Raw genomic sequence first — 17,354 nt, 5'->3', positions numbered from 1 at the left:
ATAAATTCAGCTTTCCTTGATGTGAAGTTATTTGGTTGATCATGGAATTCACATTAAAAAAAATGGGAAATAGTACCCTATCATTTATTTTTCTTTGAGCAGACACTACTGGTGATATTGAAAAAAACAAACTGGATTAAATGCAATGTTTTACCTGCTGAATGTTAGAATGTATATTTTGATTTGTATGTATTAGTAACTTTTGCAAACCACATACACATTTATATGTGGGGTTGAGGTAGACACATGGTTATAGAGACACACAAAGAAAGGCACATGGGCTTGGGAAAGAGAAAGGTACGTATAGTAATGTAAGGCAAACACATAAGAGAGATCCACACACTGGGGATAGAGGAAAAAAGTAAACAGGAGAAGAGGGATAGCTAGAAAGAGACATTTGTGAGGTATTTATGGAGGAGAAATAGAGCCAAAGTCTCTGGGCTGGAAAGATTATCTAAGGAGTTTCATCGGTCCCTTGAGGTCCGTTAAATAATTTTACACAGGGGGAGACCAGAAACCAGAGATACAAAAAGAAATACATAGTGGGAATAGAGAGTCATGAGTTGAAAGAGAGAAGGGGCCCATATACAAAACAGCGCTTGACCCCTTTCCTTCTGCCAGTCCCAGAGCAAAGACCAATCTTACCATCAGTTCCTTTTTTGCCTTTGGGTATCCTTTGCTGAATAAGCAGTAATGCACTACTGGGAGCTAGCTGAACACATAGGGTGAGCCAATGACATGTGCAGCCACCAATCAGTAGCTAGATCCAGTAGTGTATTGCTGCTCTTGAACCCATGTCAGTATTCTTTTTAACAAAGGATACCAAAAGATTGAAGCAAATAATAATAGATAATATTAAAGATAATAGAAGTACATTGGAAACTTGTTTATTATTATGTACTCTATCTAAATAATGAAAGTTTAATTTTGACTGTATAGTCCCTTTAAACAGTAGTGATCAAATTTATGGACAGAGTATGAAGTAATACACATTTATGCAACAATCAAACTGATAAAAAATCCACTTGAATGCTGTCAATAATTACTTTTCACTTAAACTCCCACACACATATGCAAGATTTGACAAATTCTGTCTATAAATAGGTAACCTAGAAATGTAATTCTACTTGGGTTTTCTTTCTATTGTATATCTATAGTGCCAACATTTTCTTAAAAAATAGACTAAGTTTAGAACAGTAAAGTCAAAAATAAACTTTCATGGTTCAGATAGAACATGCAACTTTCCAAAGTACTATTAAGTAGTTTAATTTGTTATTTTGGTATCCATTGTTGGAAAGAATACCTGTATAGGCTGGGCCCAGGAAAAACAATGCACTAGTACTACTGGGAGCTTGCTGCTGACTGGTGGCTGCATATTTACAACTCTTGTTATTGTCTCACCATGCTGCCTGCAAATGTGCTAATAGTAAATTGTTTAAAATTATAAGATCTATCTGGATCATGAAATTAAATTTTGGGGTTTCATATGCCTAAATTGTTGGGTTTATTTTCTTTCGCTGTCTCAATGTTTATTCTATTAATTCAAAGATTTATTTGCGTCCCAAGTAAGTTATTCCCTCAAAAGAGAAATATAAGTTAAAGTTTCTCTCACATTCAGTTCTGCTTCATCCTCTTGGCCCTTGATATAAGAGCAGAGCTCAGCTCTAGAAGTAAAATATTAAGTTAATATTTCTGACAGTCTGAATCTCCTGCCTTAGTCTAATTCCATGTACCCCATGACCACCGCAGTCACGTGAGTATTAACACAGGTCCATTAGCAAAATAGGAACTAGACACTACTCAAAAGAAATCCCACCCTATTTTTCCTCCCTAGGCTCATCTGTGGTTACGTCACTTCCGGAAGCTCCGGCTCTTCATTCTCTTTAGTGTTTGCCGTGTTCGTGTCTTTCTCCCTTCTCCTTCTCCCCTCCGGTCTACCCGGTGCCGACATCTGCCCTTTACATGGACTAAAGACACCAGACTGGCTGCTGCCATCTTTTCCCTACACGTTAGAACCACCCCAGGGTCAGAACACACCGGGGCGGTGATTGAGAGAGCAGGTGAGCGGCCTTTGCTGCTAAGGAGGGAGGTTTCGGGGAGGGGAGCCGACCTGCTGCAGTGAGAAGATGTCAAGACATATCTTGTGGCTATATAAAGAGATGCTTGCGGCGGCCTAGGCCGCAGCCCCTTACTGATTGTGTGCAAGGCAGTTTTCTTTTGTGTGTTTAAAGCGGCATAGACCTCCATTAATTCATACGAAGGTCTTAAAGGGACATTAAACCCAATTTCTTACATGGTTCCAATTTGATTCTATTATTTAATTTGCTTCCTTCTCTTGTTATCCTTTGCTGAAAGGTTTATCTAGGAAAGCTCAGGAGCAGCAAAGAACCTAGATTCAAGTTGCTGATTGGTTGCTTCATACACATATTAGTGTGTATGTATGTATGTATGTATGTGTGTATATGTATATATATATATATATATATATATATATATATATATATATATATATATATATATATATATATATATATATATATTGGCATTCTCACCCATGTGTTCAGTTACAAACCAGTAGTGCATTGCTGCTCCAACAAATGATACCAAAATAATGAAACAAATGTGATAATAAAAGTAAACTAGAAAGTTGTTTAAAATTGTGTGTGTGTGTGTATATATATATATATATATATATATACACACACATACATTTCTATATGATCACAGCATGATAAAAGCTGTGCAGAACACATTAACACCCAATTCTGGATGCATATATGTTCTATTAATTGTTCATTCTCTATATGGTATTGTGTAAAGAACAATAGAAATAAAACAGATGGTATAACTTAGCATAAGGGGTAATGTTTTAATCAAATTACTGATTTGTAGGAAGTAGTAAAATCCATAAATGCATAGTTAAGCAACTAAAAAATGTTGTTACTTATTTTTACTGCAATAGTGTTTGTGTATATGTATGTATGTGTGTGTATATGTGTATATGTGTGTGTATATATATATATATATATATATATATCTATCTATCTCTATATATATATATATATATATATATATATATATATCTCCAAGTAATCGATCCGCACTCGACTTTCAAAAAACAATAGTTTGTGTACAGTGACGTTTTGGGGAGCCAACTGTCCCCATCAGACAGTTGGCTCCCCTAAACGTCACTGTACACAATAAGCTATTGTTTTTTGAAAGTCCAGCGAGTGCAGATCTATTACTTGGATTTGGATATTGCTGTTCCTGACACCCTGGCTTGTATCTTAAGAGGTGAGAGTGCAAATCCCCTATGAAATATATATATATATATATATATATATATATATATATATATATATATTCCAAAAGTATCACTGGTATCAGGCGAATGGACGTTACTATTTGGTGGAATAATGAGAGGTTACTTTTACCTGTTTGATGTAACTTACAGATTACATCTTAAAAAGTGTGTTTAAAGTTACAATAAACTCCTTTTTAAAGGGGCAGTAAACCTAGAAAATGTTATATAATTCTGCACATAGTGCAGAATTTTACAACATTAGCTTAGAGCCAGCTTTGTAAAGCAAAGGGTCAGATATTTTACAACGAAAACAGAACGCCGCTCCTAGTTTTACTCAGCGGGTCTGTTTTCTTTTCCTAAGCGCATTGCGGCACTCTGTCTAATCACAGCCTGCCCGATTGCGCTATTAAACTTAAAGTAGCTCGCAACCAAAGTGGGAGTGAGCTACATTGAGTTTATTAGCGTGATCGGGCACGCTGTGACTAGACAGCGTGCCCGCGATGCACTTAGAAGAAAACATACCCGCTTAGTAGAGCCAGGAGCGGTGTTCTGTTTTCGTTGTAAAATATCTATTTAACCCTTTGCTTTACAGAGCTGACGCTAAGCTAATGTTATATAATTCTGAACTATGTGCAGCATTATATAACATTATTTGCTAGGTTTACTGCCCCTTCAATTACACGTTCTAAACATTTTAAAAACAAATTTAACATCACAAAAATGGCAATACTTGAACACGGGGTGGGATAGCAAGTTCATGTGCAACCAGTTCTTTACCAAAAGGACTGTGGATACATGCCATAAACTTCCTTTAGGGGATAAGAACAGACTGTATTGGAACAGAAAAATGTCTGGGATAGATGTGTAATGAGAATTATTTGTGCTTACACTTAGCGAAAGTAAACATTGCGATTTTTAAACAAAATGTTTAGTTATACGTGAAGAAAAATTTTGCGGTATACTTAAATTATTTATTTTGCTGCAACTTGTGGATTTTCTCGTTCTCATAACTGAAAAAGCATGCTGCTGAATTCTCATTGCTAACCCTGCTTCATATCTTTCCTTAATTGGCTTTAGGAGATAACTTTTTTTTTTTTTTAAAGCACTGTACTATATACTAACATAATGACTGTGGCTAGACTTGTCAGCTGCAGACTGAAGCCCAGATTGGCTCCTCCAAATGAGGCAACTCGTATTTTGAGATTGTCTGTTAAAAAAACAATTTCTCGAAAAAAGATGTTAAAAATATGGTAAAGTTGACATGTTTTAAAAACAATACTTTTCATTGCGTTTAATTGATCACTTTTAATAAAGATGCACTGTAACGGTTTGAACTGTTCTCCAGTCAGAACGCTCTAACTACAATAAAAGTGGCGTACGGCTAGAGCACCTACCTATTGGAGAACTGTTCAAACCTTTAGCTCACAAAAAAATTACTTTTGAAGGGGGTGGCTGTAGCGCTGGGTATTAGAATGGCACGGCTACATTAAAAAGTAAGTTAAAACGTATGAATTAAAAAACATATAAAATATCGTTTCCATTCCCTGATCTGATTATACAAAGGGGAAAGTTTGCCATTACTTTAATGTATTTTAAAAATGTTAAGATATTGCTGATATTTTAGTCCGTAGCAAGACAACAAAAATATTTTGTAATTACAGTGCGTTTTACTGTCCTTTTTAAGTAGGAAATCTCAAATTCTGAAAAAGCTTAAAGTGAAGGTCAATTTAGATGAATCGGTGCCTGATTTTTTAATAATACTATTAAAAACAAGGGCACTTTTATTCATCAAAATTGACATTTCACTGCTTCCTCCGCCCGTCGCAAGCCCTTTTCGCGGGTCCAAAATGACGTATCTGGCTTCCTCCAATCATGGCCTTGCCTCAGGCCACGATTCCCCCCCGGGGGGAAAGCCGTGATTGGAGGAAGCCGGATTCGTCATTTCTGACGTATTAAGAGGCTTCCGAAGGCCGGAGGAATCGCTGGAGTGGCTGTCATGATTAAAGTTTTTGAATAAAATGAGTGAAATGTCAATTTTGATGAATTAAAGTACCCTTGTTTTTAATAGTATTATTAAAAACCGGGCACAGATTCATCTAAATTGACCTTCACTTTAAGCTTTTTCAGAATTTGAGATCCCAGTTTTTTAAAAGTTCCAGGAAAATATGCTAAAAGTGTACACTAAGCACAATAAAAAAAAGATGGGTCTGTTTATATTACATACTATACAAAGTATGACCAAGGTTGCCCTTTTATCCAAATGTATTGTATCAATGATGTATCAAATCCTAGACAAAATAAAAACAAATTAAATCGTAAATACCCATAGTTAGCTGAATAGAAAACAATCTGCACAGTAAAATACTAACTCGCAGTGCAAAATGCCAATAGTCCAATAAAATTGGAGTAGGTATAACAAATCTTTCTTATTTTAAATAAATGATCCGTAATGGACAAGGTTCTCGGGATAGACAAGGTTGACAGGTAATGAAACTGTATCCACGCTCGAGCAACTAATTTCAGTTCAGTCTCAGGTGATTTTAATCTGCAACCTCTGAGGGAGTGGAGAGGTTTTAGGAAGCAGTACTTAAAATAAGTTAGAAGTTGTTGTGTAGATCTGATAGATCAATCAAATTTGCACCATGTCGGCAATCGTAACAAAAACCGCAATATATTAACCTTTTACCGCAGTTATGGAGTTCTATTTCATCCTAACCGCACCTGGCTTTAGCGCTGTTAGGACGTAATAGAACGTCTTAGCCGTTTGGCTTTTCTGAAGCCAATGGCACTTCAAGGATGCGATCGCGGTCTAGAGGGTGTGCCTAGCATCATAGGGACGCCCCCTTGACCCGATCCATCATTAAAATCTCGGGATTGCGTGCATGATCGCAGTATTTACATTTTTTAACATTCAGAACCAAATTTACCCTGTCAAAGGGTTAAACAGAGATGTGGGAATTATATCTACTGACACCCAGGATGTTAAATGGACACTCAGGTCAAAATTAAACTTTCATGGTTCAGATAGAGAATGCAATTTTAAACAACTTTTCAATTTACTTCCATGAACAAAATGTGCAGTGTCTTTTTATATTTACACTTTTTGAGTCACCAGCTCCTATGGAGCATGTGCAAGAATTCACACAATATACACATATGCATTTGTGATTGGCTGATTGCTGTCACATGTTACAGGGGGCTCATCACATCTCCCCTTGTCCTGACTACTAGTTGTGGGAGGAGGATATTATTGAGGACGTATACACACAGAATTTACACGTGCACTAACAGCTTGTTTGCAACCCGCCTCACCAGAGTACCGGACTAACAGCCCAGAGTATTTGTAGGGTAGAGTGCAGTATATATATTCTCAACTGTTGTGGACTGTGGCGGCTTATCCCGCTACCGCAACATCGTTATGAGAAGAGCTCACACTGTTGAGTACTAACCGGAGCTAGCGGTGGTATGGCAAGGTCAGTTTATAGCCTTTGAGGTGTTTGTCTTAATATTGACACCCTCTGCACAACGATCTTAAAGGGATACTAAACCCATTTATTTTTTCTTTCATGGTTAAGATAACATGCATTTTTAAGCAACTTTCTTATTTACTCCTATCAAATTTTCTTCGTTCTCTTGCTATCTTAATTTGAAAAAGCAAGAATATAAGCTTGAGACGACCCATTTTTGGTTCAGCACTTGCTAATTGGTGTGCTACATTAAGCCACCAATTAGAAAGCACTACCCAGGTACTGAACAAAAAAATGGGCCGTCTTAAGCTTACGTTCCTGGCTTTTAAAATAGAAATAGCAAGAGAACAAAGAAAAATTGATAATAGGAGTAAATTAGAAAGTTGCTTAAAATTGCATACTCTATCCGAATCATGGGGAAAAAAAATTAGGTTTAGTATCCCTTTTAAGCGTGTTCAGTTCCTTTTTTACCACAGTTTGGAATTCACCTCAGTGCTCTAAAGGACATTGTATCCGGCTGGAATATTACAATTGCCTTGTTTCTTTTACTGTGGAGTCTATATCCCTGGGACATCATCTGGAACGTATCTTCTTACTGACTTTGATGATCAGTGGTAATTGTATCATCTCCTTCAACACCTGGACTTTTATGTTTACATTGTTTGGATATATGGGGTAATGTTTATGTGTGTGTTTGATCCTTGGCAAAATAAATATATATTAGTATTAGTATAGATATTATACCTGATTGCAGTGTCTTTATCAGTGTGGGTGGTTTAATTTATTTTTAGCCACTATTAGTGATAATACACATTTATATTTTGAGTCGAGTGCTAATTATAAGTACCTTTTTTTTTCTTGTTCCTCTAATTTGCTGGCAATAGACATAACTTTGAAATTTGTCAGAAAAAAATCTGCTACTCATTTGAAGTTTATACAGAGTGCTATTACATTGTCTCGTTATCATTAATTTGTTTATGCAAATCTACTGTATTTACTGGCCCTTTAAGTCATGGGTGCTGAGCAGGCAACATTTTATTTTAAATAGCCTGACAGGAAGCATCATCACTCCAAGCTACATTTCCTAAAAGGAATGTAGTCTTGCGAATGTGCCACCAGGAGACCGCCTTCTGCATAGCGACAATGTCCCAGGTTCATCATATTGTGGGCCCAGTAAATGTGGATCCTACATTTTGACTACAAGCTATTTTTACAAGCCTTTTTTTTTGCTTCCACTTGGTTGCACTTGCTGTTTTTTTTTCCATGGCCGATGAGCAGCACAGTTCTTCTTTATAGTGCTTCAGCTGCAGTTGTATAATGTTAGACTCACTTTCTTTCCCTGCTGAGAGGAGGCCGTCTGTGCCTTCCTGTAAGCAGGTAAGAGCTTTTAGCAAATTGTTCCTGTTATTTTAGATGATCCCATCTAGAGTAGTGGTGGGGGAAGAGCCAGGTAGTGCCAGTCACTCAATCCACAGCCTCTGCACCAGCCGAAGAGACTGACGGAATCCCGAGCATGGTAGTGGGTGATGATTTGAATGAAGGACTGCTTGGCCTATTTCTGCCCAGAAACCTACCTTACACGTGATTCTGAGTTCTCCAGCTTTGCCAAGGACAGTCTAAGGCTGTGATAATGAAACATCACTGGATGGCCAAGGAAGATTGTTGAATTGTCAGTTTGTTTTAGTCCATCACAAGCCATTAAATCTCTTTTAGATGGCCATCCCAGCCACAATCAGCCTATCATTGTACATATTAATACATCGCAGCACTATTGAAGATACAATTGTCCCTCTTAGCCCATTAAAGCTGCCCTCATAATGGCACAGTCCTTTACAATAACCACACCTCTCACCTCATCACTGATCATCAGAGTCCTCTCACACTAATAGAACCTCTCTGGTTATCACAGCCCCTCAACCCTGTCTTAGACCCTCTCTGGTCAGGACACCCTCTCACAGACCATAACAAATCATCAGAGTTTATCAAACTAGATCAGATTAGCAGAATCCCTCTCATGCCAGTGCCATAACTTAAATTATATTACAAACCCATTTAAATTATTACAGTTTCAGCTACAACATTTTAGCCACTTCCGCCACGGCTGCTCAGGTTGCAATAGCAGTACTGGTGGGAGGTACTTGGCCAAATGTGGAGTCGCAGTGTATCCATTCTTTGGGGGTAACACTCACGGCACAATTGCCTGCTCAACAATATCGTCACAACCTCAGGCTCCAGACTAGGGTAACTGTGGCTACTAGTGCCTACACACGTTTCACCCCCCAAAACTATATCAACTGGGCTGTCAGTCTGCAACAAAAGGGGCAGTTGCCCTTTGATAAATCTGCTCCAAAGTCTCACTTCCATGAAATTTGTGGTATAGTTTTCCACTAATGGGAGCTAGCTGCTAAATGTATAATTTAACTATTGCGCTATTGCTTGCCTATAACGCGCTACAATCATCTTTCTTTTGCACTCCTGTCTCGTTTAGATCCTTATCCTTTTAGGACAGTGCTTGAAAAAATCTGTTTAAAAATTAGGAGTCAGAATATTTAGGAGCCAGGGGTAGAATTCTAGGAGCCAATGGCTCCCAGGCTCCTAGGTTTGTCGAGCCCTGGAGCTTTTTTGAATGTGGGGGCAGTTTGTGGGCTTATGCTCATATAACTGACACAGTACAAGCTCAGGAGTTATTGTCCTGTGGTAAATACCAGTTCTCATTTTGTTTTTCTGGCCATCAAGGCGCTAAATGTTACAGCAATTAAGTAATGTAATTATTAAACCCCTTGGTTACCTATGGGAGTGTTTTGTGGTGTGTGTTTTTTTTAAAATAACAAAGGTGTTGATCATTGTTCTGTGCATTACCTTGCGCACACACATGTTTATACACAGAAAAGTGTAAATGAAGTTACAACATTTGAAAATTGTGCTTTTGAGGAATAGACTGATCAAAAAAGAGCAACTGACATGCCTGATCTGGACATGCTTGGTGCTGTAATGCGCAACGTTTTTGTATCTCTTTGGCCTCCTCCTCCATACCCCATTCTTATCCTCTTCTCCATTGTTGGCCACAAAGTTCCCCATGATAAATGTGAGACGTAGGTGTACAACTGCCCTGTACATAGCCAACCAAAGGCCCCCAAATCTGCACAGCACTGAGGCTTGTCACCATCCAGCTATACCAGACTAAATTTTAGGTGTGTAAATTAGGGTGCACCCATTGGTGTCTTGGGGGCTTCAAACCAAGGTTTAATTTTGTAACTTTCTGGCGCCCAGTTTTGTTGAGCCCTGCTCTATAGTATTTGGTATACTGAATATATATGAAACACAACATTTTTCTTTGTGATTCAGAACATTCACTTTTAAACAACGTTCCAATTTACTTCGGTTATCTAATTTGCCTTGTTTTTTTGCTATCCTTTATTGAAAAGAATACCTAGGTAGACTCAGAAGCAGCAACGCACTACTGGGAGCTAGCTGCTGATTGATGGCTGCACATATATGCCTCTTGTGTTTTTTTTTTCTGGCTTTTCCAATGTATCTCCATCATTATTGAAATCTCTGATAGTCCATAGAGTCTAAGGAAAAGCTCCCACCCACTGAAGTTGCCTACAGGCATAGGAGATATATGAGGTCCTGTTTATTTTCCCGAAGTGGGAACGAAATTATCCATAGTCTTTTTTTTTTTTTTTTTTTTCCTTTTCTGTGTTTTCCTTTTCTTTCATGTAATTAGCAAGAGTCCATGAGCTAGTGACGTATGGGATATACATTCCTACCAGGAGGGGCAAAGTTTCCCAAACCTTAAAATGCCTATAAATACACCCCTCACCACACCCACAATTCAGTTTTACAAACTTTGCCTCCGATGGAGGTGGTGAAGTAAGTTTGTGCTAGATTCTACGTTGATATGCGCTCCGCAGCAAGTTGGAGCCCGGTTTTCCTCTCAGCGTGCAGTGAATGTCAGAGGGATGTGAGGAGAGTATTGCCTATTTGAATGCAGTGATCTCCTTCTAAGGGGTCTATTTCATAGGTTCTCTGTTATCGGTCGTAGAGATTCATCTCTTACCTCCCTTTTCAGATCGACGATATACTCTTATATATACCATTACCTCTGCTGATTCTCGTTTCAGTACTGGTTTGGCTATCTGCTATATGTAGATGAGTGTCCTGGGGTAAGTAAGTCTTATTTTCTGTGACACTCCTAGCTATGGTTGGGCACTTTGTTTATAAAGTTCTAAATATATGTATTCAAACATTTATTTGCCTTGACTCAGAATGTTCAACTTTCCTTATTTTTCAGACAGTCAGTTTCATATTTGGGATAATGCATTTTAATTTAACATTTTTTACCTTAAAATTTGACTTTTTCCCTGTGGGCTGTTAGGCTCGCGGGGGCTGAAAATGCTTCATTTTATTGCGTCATTCTTGGCGCGGACTTTTTTGGCGCAAAAATTCTATTTCCGTTTCCGGCGTCATACATGCGCCAAAAATGTCGGCGTTCCGGATGTGGCGTCATTTTTGGCGCCAAAAAGCATTTAGGCGCCAAATAATGTGGGCGTCTTATTTGGCGCGAAAAAATATGGGCGTCACTTTTGTCTCCACATTATTTAAGTCTCATTTTTTATTGCTTCTGGTTGCTAGAAGCTTGTTCTTTGGCATTTTTTCCCATTCCTGAAACTGTCATTTAAGGAATTTGATCAATTTTGCTTTATATGTTGTTTTTTTCTTTTACATATTGCAAGATGTTCCACGTTGCAACTGAGTCAGAAGATACTTCAGGAAAATCACTGCACAATGCTGGAGCTACCAAGCTAAGTGTATCTGCTATAAACTTTTGGTATCTGTTTCTCCAGCTGTTATTTGTATTGCATGTCATGTCAAACTTATTAATGCAGATAAAATTTCCTTTAGTACTGTTACATTACCTGTTGCTGTTCCGTCAACATCTAATTTTCAGAGTGTTCCTGATAACATAAGAGATTTTATTTTTTAAATCCATTAAGAAGGCTATGTCTGTTATTTTTCCTTCTAGTATACATAAAAGTCTTTTAAAACTTCTCTTTTTTTCAGATGAATTTTTAAATGAACATCATCATTCTGATACTGATAATGGTTCTTCTTGTTCTGAGGTTTCTGTCTCAGAGGTTGATGCTGATAAATCTTTGTATTTGTTCAAGATGGAATTTATTCGTTCTTTACTTAAAGAAGTGTTATTTGCATTAGAAATAGAGGATTCTGGTCCTCTTGATACTAAATGTAAACGTTTAAATAAGGTTTTTAAATCTCCTGTAGTTATTCCAGAAGTGTTTTATCTCCCTGATGCTATTTCTGAAGTAATTTCCAGGGAATGGAATAATTTGGGTAATTTATTTACTCCTTCTAGACGTTTAAGCAAATTATATCCTGTGCCATCTGACAGATTAGAGTTTTTTGGGACAAAAATCCCTAAGGTTATGGGGCTGTCTCTACTCCTGCTAATGTACTACTATTCCTACGGCAGATAGTACTTCATTTAAGGATCCTTTAGATAGGAAAATTGATTCCTTTCTAAGAAAAGCTTACTTATGTTCAGGTAATCTTCTTAGACCTGCTATATTTTTAGCGGATGTTGCTGCAGCTTCAACTTTTTGGTTAGAAGCTTTAGCGCAACAAGTAACAGTTCATAATTTTATAGCATTATTTTTATTCTATAACATGCTAATAATTTTATTGGTGATACCATCTTTTGATATCATTAGAGTTGATGTCAGGTATATGTCTCTAGCTATTTTAGCTAGAATAGCTTTATGGATTAAACTTGGAATGCTGACATGTCTTCTAAGTCAACTTTGCTTTCCCTTTCTTTCCAGGGTAAATAATCATTTTCGTTCCTTTCCTCACAAGGAACAAAAGCCTGATCCTTCATCCTCAGGAGCGGTATCAGTTTGGAAACTATTTCCAGTTTGGAATATATCCAAGCCTTATAGAAACCTATAGCCAGCTCCTAAGTACCTATGAAGGTGCGGCCCTTATTCCAGCTCAGCTGGTATGGGGCAGATTACGTTTTCTTCAAAGAAATTTGGATCAATTCCGTTCTTAATCTCTGGTTTCAGAAACATTGTTTCAGAAAGGTACAGAATTGGCTTCAAGTTAAGGCCTCCTGCTAAGAGATTCTTTTCTTTCCCGTGTCCCAGTTAACACAGCAAAGGCTCAGCATTTCTGAAATGTGTTTCAGATCTAGAGTTGGCTGGAGTATTTATGCCAGTTCCAGTTCTGGAACAGGGGCTGGGGTCTTATTTTATCTCTTCATTGTACCAAAGAAGGTCAATTCCTTCAGACCAGTTCCGGATCTATCATTATTGAATCATTATGTTAGGATACCAACATTCAAGATGGTTACTGTAGGACTATCCTGCCTTTTGTTTAGCAAGGGCATTATATGTCTACAATAGATTTACAGGATGTGTATCTGCATATTCCGATTCATCCAGATCACTTTTAGTGTCTGAGATTCTCTTTTTAGACAAGCATTACCAGTTTTGTGGCTCTACCGTTTGGCTTAGCCTCAGTTCCAAGAATTTTTTTCAAAGGTTCTCGGTGCCCTTCTTTCTGTAATCAGAGAATAGGGTTTTGGTATTTCCTTATTTGGACGATATCTTGGTATTTGCTCAGTCTTCTCATTTTCGAAGAATCTCATACGAATCGACTTGTGTTGTTTCTTCAAGTTCATGGTTGGAGGATCAATTTACCAATCAGTTTCTAGCTTTTTAGGTTTCTAGATAAATTCAGTGTCTATGACTCTGTCCTTGTCAGACAAGAGAAGTTTAACATTGATATCAGCTTGTCAAAACCTTCAGTCACAATCATTCCCTTTGGTAGCCTTATGCATGGAAATGTTGGGTCTTAGGACTGCCGCATCAGATGCGATCTCCTTTGCTCGTTTTCACATGCGACCTCTTCAGCTCTGTATGCTGAACCAATGGTGCAGGGATTACTCAAAGATATCTCAATTAATATCTTTAAACCGATTTTACAACACTCTCTGACATGGTGGACAGATCACCATCGTTTAGTTCAGGGGGCTTCTTTGTTCTTCCGACCTGGACTATAATCTCAACAGATGCAAGTCTTACAGGTTGGGGAGCTGTGTGGGGGTATCTGACGGCACAAGGGGTTTGGGAATCTCAGGAGGTGAGATTTCCGATCAATATTTTGGAACTCCGTGCAATTTTCAGAGCTCTTCAGTCTTGGCCTCTTCTGAAGAGAGAGTTGTTCATTTGTTTTCAGATAGACAATGTCACAACTGTGGCATACATCAATCATCAAGGAGGGACTCACAGTCCTCTGGCTATGAAAGAAGTATCTCGAATTTTGGTTTGGGCGGAATCCAGCTCCTGTCTAATCTCTGCGGTTCATATCCCAGGTATGGATAATTGGAAAGCGGATTATCTCAGTCGTCAAACGTTGCATCCGGGCGAATGGTCTCTTCACCCAGAGGTATTTCTTCAGATTGTTCAAATGTAGGAACTTCCAGAAATAGATCTGATGGCTTCTCATCTAAACAAGAAACTTCCCAGGTATCTGTCCAGATCCCGGGATCCTCAGGCGGAGGCAGTGGATGCATTATCACTTCCTTGGAAGTATCATCCTCCCTATATCTTTCCGCCTCTAGTTCTTCTTCCAAGAGTAACCTCCAAGATTCTGAAGGAATGCTCGTTTGTTCTGCTGGTAGCTCCGGCATGGCCTTACAGGTTTTGGTATGCGGATCTTGTCCGGATGGCCTCTTGCCAACCGTGGACTCTTCCGTTAAGACCAGACCTTTTGTCTCAAGGTCCTTTTTTTCCATCAGGATCTGAAATCCTTAAATTTAAAGGTATGGCGATTGAACGCTTGATTCTTGGTCAAAGAGGTTTCTCTGACTCTGTGATTAATACTATGTTACAGGCTCGTACATCTGTATCCAGAGAGATATATTATAGAGTCTGGAAGACTTATATTTCTTGGTGTCTTTCTCATCATTTTTCTTGGCATTCTTTTAGAATACCGAGAATATTACAGTATTCTTCAGAATGGTTTAGATAAGGGTTTGTCCGCAAGTTCCTTGAAAGGTCAAATCTCTGCTCTTTCTGTTCTTTTTCACAGAAAGATTGCTATTCTTCCTGATATTCATTGTTTTGTACAAGCTTTGGTTCGTATAAAGCCTGTCATTAAGTCAATTTCTCCTCCTTGGAGTTTGAATTTGGTTCTGGGGGCTCTTCAAGCTCCTCCATTTGAACCTATGCATTCATTGGATATTAAATTACTTTCTTGGAAAGTTTTTTGTTCCTTTTGGCCATCTCTTCTGCCAGAAGAGTTTCTGAATTATCTGCTCTTTCTTGTGAGTCTCCTTTTCTGATTTTTCATCAGGATAAGGCGGTGTTGCGAACTTCTTTTGAATTTTTACCTAAAGTTGTGAATTCCAACAACATTAGTAGAGAAATTGTGGTTCCTTCATTATGTCCTAATCCTAAGAATTCTAAGGAGAAATCGTTGCATTCTTTGGATGTTGTTAGAGCTTTGAAATATTATGTTGAAGCTACGAAATCTTTTCGTAAGACTTCTAGTCTATTTGTTATTTTATCCGGTTCTAGAAAAGGCCAGAAAGCTTCTGCCATTTCTTTGGCATCTTGGTTGAAATCTTTAATTCATCTTGCCTATGTTGAGTCGGGTAAAACTCCGCCTCAGATAATTACAGCTCATTCTACTAGGTCAGTTTCTACTTCCTGGGCGTTTAGGAATGAAGCTTCGGTTGACCAGATCTGCAAAGCAGCGACTTGGTCCTCTTTGCATACTTTTACTAAATTCTACCATTTTGATGTATTTTCTTCTTCTGAAGCAGTTTTTGGTAGAAAAGTACTTCAGGCAGCGGTTTCAGTTTGAATCTTCTGCTTATGTTTTTCATTAAACTTTATTTTGGGTGTGGATTATTTTCAGCAGGAATTGGCTGTCTTTATTTTATCCCTCCCTCTCTAGTGACTCTTGTGTGGAAAGATCCACTTCTTGGGTAGTCATTATCCCATACGTCACTAGCTCATGGACTCTTGCTAATTACATGAAAGAAAACATAATTTATGTAAGAACTTACCTGATAAATTCATTTTTCATATTAGCAAGAGTCCATGAGGCCCGCCCTTTTTTTGTGGTGGTTATGATTTTGTATAAAGCACAATTATTCCAATTCCTTATTTTATATGCTTTCGCACTTTTTTCTTATCACCCCACTTCTTGGCTATTCGTTAAACTGAATTGTGGGTGTGGTGAGGGGTGTATTTATAGGCATTTTAAGGTTTGGGAAACTTTGCCCCTCCTGGTAGGAATGTATATCCCATACGTCACTAGCTCATGGACTCTTGCTAATATGAAAGAAATGAATTTATCAGGTAAGTTCTTACATAAATTATGTTTTTATTTTAATAATTAAAACATTAAACATAAACTTTTGTAACTGTAAAACAATAAACACATAACTGTATAACCTTTCCTGTCGAGCAGAGAGAGAACCATCAAATTGTATCTAAGATGTATATAAGTTCCCCATAAAAGACTTAGTGGCAATAAGTTTAGGAGAGATCCCCTATCATGATATAACTCTTGAAAAATTTAAATCTCCCTTATCTCACTTCTATCTCTGTTCATGATCCAGTGGACCCAAATCTTTTGGAAATGCGTCGTGTTAATCCTGTAACCAAGAGGCAGATTCTGACATAGCTTATATAGAATATCTAACCTGTTAATCACTTCTGACAATGTTAGTGAACCTGTTCTCCAGTGTTTGGCTATACATATCCTTGTGGTTGTACAGAGTATATTTATGAATATATTGGTAGCTAAGTTTAAGGATTCATCAGACACATGCAAGAGGGCCTGCGCCGCCTTTAACGTCATAGATTTATAGGATACTTATCAATTTAGATAGTTTGTTTCAAATTTGTTTTTGTCTACTTTTCTGCAATGTATAATGTGCAGTTCTTATGGGTGTAAGATACCACCTGTAGGATGTTTTAATAGAGTTTTCGATAAGGTCTGCGCATATCAGCCCCTTGCTAATCTTAGAAAGTATTTGTGTCCATCTGTCATCATCGTATGTTTCACCTAAGTTTCTTTTCCAGTTTTCATGAAGCGTCAATTTGGAGCCTTTTTTTGCATCTTGTATTGCCAAGTACAGTTGTGATATTAGTTTTTTTATTTCTACCTGGGGTTACAATAATGCGTTCTGTTGTAGTGTATGGGTTTAATGGTTTGTGTTGTCTGTATTTGTATATTGCGGTGGATATATGCAGGTATAGGAACCAATGCAAGGTGTCCGGCTGAAGTTTATCTTTCAGTTGGGTGTATGTGAGCATTTTACCTTTATCTAAAAAGTCTGCGACTCTGTAGAGGCCTTTATTTTCCCACTTATTAGTGTTTGAAATTCTGCAGGAAGTATAGCGCCCAATGGTATTTTCTTAGTACCCTTGGGTATGAGGCCTAGAGAAGATGTGAGGTATTTCCAAATATGTTTGGACTCCTCTGTCACCTTGAGTTTGTATAGTGTTTTGTTTGTTGTGTTTGAGGTGTTCCATACAATCGTT

The 17,354-nt window shown here is 37.9% G+C and overlaps 1 protein-coding gene across 1 annotated transcript in view; it reads left to right on the top strand.

The window, feature by feature from the left end:
* Positions 1-246: 246 nt before the first annotated feature.
* Positions 247-17,354, top strand: part of STAU1 (staufen double-stranded RNA binding protein 1) — a 197,960-nt gene continuing 180,852 nt past the window's right edge. The window contains exons 1-2 of the mRNA XM_053716921.1: positions 247-297; positions 1,835-2,060. Of these exons, the coding sequence (XP_053572896.1) occupies positions 247-297; positions 1,835-2,060 (277 nt within the window). The remainder of the gene's footprint in view (positions 298-1,834; positions 2,061-17,354) is intronic.

The sequence above is a fragment of the Bombina bombina genome, chromosome 1, assembly GCF_027579735.1.
Source record: "Bombina bombina isolate aBomBom1 chromosome 1, aBomBom1.pri, whole genome shotgun sequence".
Taxonomy (NCBI): domain Eukaryota; kingdom Metazoa; phylum Chordata; class Amphibia; order Anura; family Bombinatoridae; genus Bombina; species Bombina bombina.
Note: the sequence above shows the minus strand (reverse complement) of the source record. Positions and strands in the feature narration are given on the sequence as shown.